The sequence below is a fragment of the Sphaeramia orbicularis genome, unplaced genomic scaffold (assembly GCF_902148855.1).
Source record: "Sphaeramia orbicularis unplaced genomic scaffold, fSphaOr1.1, whole genome shotgun sequence".
Taxonomy (NCBI): domain Eukaryota; kingdom Metazoa; phylum Chordata; class Actinopteri; order Kurtiformes; family Apogonidae; genus Sphaeramia; species Sphaeramia orbicularis.
In genome coordinates, this window is record NW_021941584.1 from 120,001 (window position 1) to 126,834 (window position 6,834).

The window sequence follows — 6,834 nt, forward strand, 5'->3', positions numbered from 1 at the left end:
TACAACGGCCGCTACTTCGACAGGACAGAAAAAGAGCGCCATCGCCTCTGCACTGGGGAGGGATGGTTCACCTGCCAGGTTGGACAGACGGAAGCACACACTGACCGGCAGGATTCCACTGGGACCCTCACTCATGCCAGGCTTTTCCTCTGCTCCACCTCCTCAGGGACCATTTGACCAGGCGGCGTGTCTGTCTCTGCACTCCATCAACCCCTACAGCAGCAGAGACAGCAGGGTGATGTTCAGCATGTGGAACCTGGACCACAGGTGAGAGCGCTCACCGTGCACGGCCTCCACACACCCTTCTACTGCCTTCAGTTTAGTGCTTTCAAATATGTGCAGTTGAAATGAGTGCTTGTCAGTTTTGATGACCTTTATTTAGACTGTTCCGCTGGGTTTCCAAAGTCCTGCTTGATAGGACTGAACAGGGTCCAGATCCCCCTCCAACATGCTGTGACAGTTTGAGTTCGACACTATATGATTTTTAAGGGGTCCCAGCCAGGTCTGTCTCCTGACATGTAAGATGTAAAGTCAGTTTAGTCTTTGTCTGTTTGTCGTGTCTCAAACCACACAAAGGACGCACGTCTAAATTAAACAAACACCTACACATGAAATGACAGAAAAAGAAATCACACATTTAAACCATTTCAAATTCAGAATCATGTATTAAATGATTGCACAAAAATACACAAATTCAAGCACACAGCCCCCCCCCCCCCCGCCCCCAAACTCCAAACTCAAAAAAATCCACCAACCAGGTAAAATCAAACACAAAACGTCCACTCTGGGTTTATATCAGTTCATCATCAGAAGAGGCAAAAAAAAAACAGTTCAGTTCATTTCAACAAAAAAATCCATTCCAGGTTTTTCACAGTTTCTCAGGAAAAAAATAATTCAGTTCATCTCAGTTCATTAGTAAAATAATAATTTCAAAAAATGCACAGTTCCACTTCAGGGCTTTAGAGAAAACAAACAAAAAAACCCAATGTGTTCACACCCTGTCCTGTCATTTAGTCAGTCCAGTCCAGTCAGTTTGGAATCCAGTCCAGGTTATGGCTGCTGGAGTACTGGTATGAGATGAGATGACCGGCTTCTGATGCAGACGAATGAATGGATGAACCAGCAGAGGAATGAATGGATGAACCTACAGAGGAATGAGTGGATGAACCAGCAGAGGAATGAATGGATGAACCAGCAGAGGAATGAGTGGATGAACCTACAGAGGAATGAGTGGATGAACCAGCAGAGGAATGAGTGGATGAACCAGCAGAGGAATGAATGGATGAACCTACAGAGGAATGAATGGATGAACCAGCAGAGGAATGAATGGATGAACCAGCAGAGGAATGAATGGATGAACCAGCAGAGGAATGAGTGGATGAACCTACAGAGGAATGAGTGGATGAACCAGCAGAGGAATGAGTGGATGAACCAGCAGAGGAATGAATGGATGAACCAGCAGAGGAATGAATGGATGAACCAGAAGAGGAATGAGTGGATGAACCAGCAGAGGAATGAATGGATGAACCAGCAGAGGAATGAGTGGATGAACCTACAGAGGAATGAGTGGATGAACCTACAGAGGAATGAGTGGATGAACCAGCAGAGGAATGAATGGATGAACCAGCAGAGGAATGAATGGATGAACCAGAAGAGGAATGAGTGGATGAACCAGCAGAGGAATGAGTGGATGAACCAGCAGAGGAATGAGTGGATGAACCAGCAGAGGAATGAATGGATGAACCAGCAGAGGAATGAATGGATGAACCAGAAGAGGAATGAGTGGATGAACCAGCAGAGGAATGAATGGATGAACCAGCAGAGGAATGAGTGGATGAACCAGCAGAGGAATGAATGGATGAACCAGCAGAGGAATGAGTGGATGAACCTACAGAGGAATGAGCGGATGAACCAGCAGAGGAATGAGCGGATGAACCAGCAGAGGAATGAGCGGATGAACCAGCAGAGGAATGAATGGATGAACCAGCAGATGAACGAATGATTGGATGAACCAGCATAGGAATGAGTGGATGAACCAGCAGAGGAATGAATGGATGAACCAGCAGATGAATGAATGATTGGATGAACCAGCAGAGGAATGAGTGGATGAACCAGCAGAGGAATGAATGGATGAACCAGCAGATGAACGAATGATTGGATGAACCAGCAGAGGAATGAGTGGATGAACCAGCAGAGGAATGAATGGATGAACCAGCAGAGGAATGAATGGATGAACCAGCAGAGGAATGAGTGGATGAACCAGCAGATGAACGAATGATTGGATGAACCAGCAGATGAATGGATGAACCGGCAGAGGAATGAATGGATGAACCAGCAGATGAATGAATGAATGGATGAACCGGCAGAGGAATGAATGAATGGCTGAACCAGCAGAGGAATGAGTGGATGAACCAGCAGATGAACGAATGATTGGATGAACCAGCAGATGAACGAATGATTGGATGAACCGGCAGATGAACGAATGATTGGATGAACCAGCAGATGAACGAATGATTGGATGAACCGGCAGAGGAATGAATGAATGGCTGAAGCAGCAGATGAATGGCTGAAGCAGCAGTGGGCTGTGGTCCTGGTGCTGGTCCGTGTGCTGGTCCTGGTCCTGGTGCTGGTCCTGGTCCGTGTGCTGGTCCTGGTCCGTGTGCTGGTGCTGGTCCGTGTGCTGGTGCTGGTCCGTGTGCTGGTCCTGGTCCGTGTGCTGGTGCTGGTCCGTGTGCTGGTGCTGGTCCGTGTGCTGGTCCGTGTGCTGGTCCTGGTCCGTGTGCTGGTCCTGGTCCGTGTGCTGGTGCTGGTCCTGGGGTCAAACCTCCGTCCTGGGTCTTCTCTGTGGGCGTTGGCTCTGACTCTTCTACCTTCTTGTGTCGTGTCGACTCTGTGCGACCGTGGAATGCGGATGTGGGAGGTATTTAAAAACTGCCGCCACCTGCGGGCGAATCAGGTGATGATGACGTGGTGACAGTTTCCGGGGTGTATCCGACAGCTATCAGGTGTGCTTCCTGGGGGGGGGGTTGTTGTGGAAGTGCGCAGAAAGCCCAGACTGTCATGTAGAACCAGAAGGTTTGGTATCACCACCTTCCTGAAAGACAGAATTTGTTCAGATTTTCAGGAAACACAAACTGAACCTGAAATTGGGTATTTGATGATTTAGTGCAGGAGTGTCCAACGTGCGGCCCGTGGGCCAAAAGCGTCCTGCCAAAGGGTCCGGTCCGGCCCACCGTATGAATATGCCAAGTACAACATGAACACTGAAGGTCTTGAACTTGTGTGAGCTCAGAGGCCACAGACAGGCCAACAGGATCTCATCACACCAACACCATCATATTATATTACGCTGTACATTATGACCACTTCGTTTTTCTTTTTTTTTTAGTTCTAGTGTGAAAAAAGTAAAATTACATGAGGAAAATGTTTACATTTACTAACCATCCTTTCACAAAAAATGGGAATTATCTAAACAAACACAACCTGACGTTCCTTCAGAAAAATAAGCCCAGTTTTAACAGTGTTCTGCCTGTCACTATGATCTATACATTTATTGTATTTTGTTGCTTTTTCTGTGATTAATGACCATTGATGGGTGCATATATAATTGACTTCTTGATTTATTGTTTTGTTTACTTCTTTTTTCTTTCAAAGTTTGAGACAAATAAAACAAATACGCATCGCTGTAAACGGGCTTATTGTACTGGTCCGGACCACTGGAGGTCACACTGGGCTGGACCTGGCCCCAGAACTAAAAGAAGTTGGACTTAGGCAGGATTTAGCCAGAAAAAGTCTTTTTTTTAATGACTTAGACAGTTATTTTAGGAAGGTGATGACATTTATGTTGTATATGCCAAGTACATATTTGAAAAGTGAACAACCCTCCCTTTCCCCTTTTTTCAGTGTGTTTACATTTGTTTGTTTCCTTCCTTCTGGAGTTTAAACGGTGTAAAAATGACTGAATATGTGAATCCCTGTGGTGGTGCATTCATGTCCATGAAATAAAGGTGTTTGTGTTAATAGTATATGAAGTACTAATACCAAATATACTGAATTCATGAGGAAGTTATTAGAAAAATTAATTTTATTCATCATTGAATTTAGTCTTAAAGCCTATTTCAGATGAAAAAACAAAGACTCTTGTAGCTTGGAATGGATTTTTGAGTATGATTACTCCAAAAGTAGACAGTAAAAGTAGTTCATCATATTTGTGCTAATAATATATGAAGTACAAAAACCAAATATACCAAATTCATGAGGTTCTCTTCTCTTCAGGTCATTTCATCATAACTTATCCAGAGAAATGTGCTTTGTTGTGCTTTTTAAATGTGAAAATGCTCCAGACCATTGTCAGTAAAAGCAGCTCCACTGCCTGGACTTTGTCTGGAGGATTTTTTTCAGCTAAATGTGAATCCTCTGTGCACTTTGCCAACACTTGTTTTCATTTCCTGGTCCAGATAACCTCCACCACCTCCACCTGTTGAAGGAACACCCGCTCATACTTCCAGACAGAACTTCTCCAGAGCCGCAGCTTGTACAGTGAATTTGTGGTTCTGCGGTGAACTCGTACTGAGACGTTCCGCTGGATTACATCTGTGCTGTCAATGTGTTCCAGGTTTCCAATCGTCCATAATCGATCTTTCTTGTTCATGTCGTGTTCAGGATTGAGAAGAAGAGGGCCATCATCCCGGCACTGCTGGGAGCGCTGCAAAACCACCCGAGCAGCGACCTGAACCTGGACTACTTCTACCGCATGCTGTTCACCAGGGACAACCTGAAACTGGTCCAGATCGTGTGTCACAAGAAGGGAGCCCACAACCTGCTGTGTGACGACCAGAAGATCTACAAAGGGAACACGAAGCAGAAGGCCGGAGGGAAGAGGAGGCGCTTGAACTGAGGCTTTGAATCCGTTCGATGAGGTGACACGACACCGCTCGGCTGAGTGAAGGGGATCTGGAGCCAAACTACCGAGCCGACACAAGTCCAGAGTCAAAATCACGAAAGCCATTTATTTGTTCCCATGTTGGCACAGTAATGACATTGTCATGACATTGATGCATTGTCTGAATACAATGAAACATTTACTCAGTCCAACAATTGCATAGCAGAGTATGAAGCGCTTGTATAAATAAGGCATGAGCTCAAAGGCAGTAAAAATATAGAAAACATCTGATTGGATCAGAAAATACAAAATTTAACAATGGTTGTGCAAATGACTGTGAACCTCAGGCTTGGATTCTCTAAGTATCAGTTAGGTTTTCCACAGTTCACTTAGTACGTTGCAAAATCAGTGTTTTTACTCTTTTTTTTTTTTTTTTTTCTTTTAAAGTTGTACAATCTTGAACAGAATTTTGGTAAATGTCTTAAGTGTGTACTGATACTTTTTTCCAGCTGCCACAGATGTGCTGTTAAATGAATGACACCTGCTGAGTGCAGGATGAAGAGAATGACAATCATCACCATAAACATCTGAAGTCATTTTGTGTTGAGCTACAACACTAAATGATTCAGTGTTTAGATAGAAAACAGTCAAGACCAGTTCGACAGTTTATGAAACAGACTATTTTTATCATGTTATGAATGTTCAAAGGAGTCGGAGGACTGCACTGTGGAAAAAAACTGTCTTTTTGAAAATAAGAGTTGTACCACTGGGGGTAAAAAAAAAAAAAAGCAATATTACAAGATAGAAATTACAACAAAAGCTGTAACTGTCTTTGAGAAAAAAGCTCAATATTCCAAGACGTGTCAGAGTGAATAGTTTTTGATGCTGCCTTTTGTACTTTCATATTTTCTATCAAATTTCACACATAAAATGACGTGCTGTACTTCTGTAACTGTGTTTTTGCCTCTAGTTCTCCGTATGTATGAATGTTTTATGCACTGCCATAAAGAAGTTTCACATCAACTTTGACTGAGGATGAAACTCACCCTTTAAGCTTCAGACCCACTGATGGTGATGATCATCACTGATGGAAAAGTCTTCCTCATGTTAACACTTTCAGCCTCTCACCCTAACCCTCCTGCTGACATTAAATCCTTGTAGAACTGGATCTGAAAGTCCTGCTTCGGAGCTGCTCTTTGGTCAGTCTGCTCTTCACCCCGTTTATTCCATCTGAACATGACGTGGCATTTCCACTGCTCTGACATGTAAAGCTTTTTAGCAGAAAAATAACTATTTTAAAGTGACGTCTTTGTATTCAACTTTGTTTTTCTCAAACTGCATCATTCTATTTAGTTTTGTACAAATATGGACATTTGCAGAGAATTTACAGCATTAAATTCAAGTGCTGTGAACACAGCCTCAGAAAGTCAATAAATAAGAAAACAAGCTCAACTACACGTTCCCCTCAAGTGGACAGACTCATCCCATTTCGGAATTCAACACTACATTCACATGCGCATTCATATTCCACTATTGTTCCAAATTTGACAGGATTGTCAGTGTGATGCCGGTCATGTACACAGGATACTCCATATATCAAATGTTCAGTTTTATACCAGTTCTTTGGACGTTTATTCAGTAGATGCAGAATATCCATATGACCTGGGCTTTCTCTAGTTCTAATGACTCTGTTATCGGATGAATATCAACAGGAATTTTGGTGGAATACATATTTTCAGTAGCCAAGCATACTCGGAATGTTCCCTTTCAGAACAAACCTGGAATATGTTGTGCATGTACAGACAGTGGCAGTAGGGCTAGGCAATACGTTTGGCAAAGACCTGATCCACGTTTGTGTGGATGTGATGTCAGCACAGGACAAACTGGACTGGAACGCTCAGTCAGGAGGAACACTTTCAAAACATTTAGTTTTTGTTCATACTGCCCAACCC

At 43.5% G+C, this 6,834-nt stretch overlaps 1 protein-coding gene across 1 annotated transcript in view; it reads left to right on the plus strand.

Annotated features, from left to right (window-relative positions):
- LOC115416270 (DNA fragmentation factor subunit beta-like) overlaps nucleotides 1-6,220 on the plus strand; it is a 23,568-nt gene extending 17,348 nt beyond the window's left edge. Inside the window, exons 5-7 of the mRNA XM_030130017.1 lie at nucleotides 1-78; nucleotides 167-267; nucleotides 4,663-6,220. The exon at nucleotides 1-78 is cut by the window's left edge and continues 96 nt beyond it. Of these exons, the coding sequence (XP_029985877.1) occupies nucleotides 1-78; nucleotides 167-267; nucleotides 4,663-4,897 (414 nt within the window). The 3' untranslated portion in view covers nucleotides 4,898-6,220. The remainder of the gene's footprint in view (nucleotides 79-166; nucleotides 268-4,662) is intronic.
- Nucleotides 6,221-6,834: the final 614 nt, after the last annotated feature.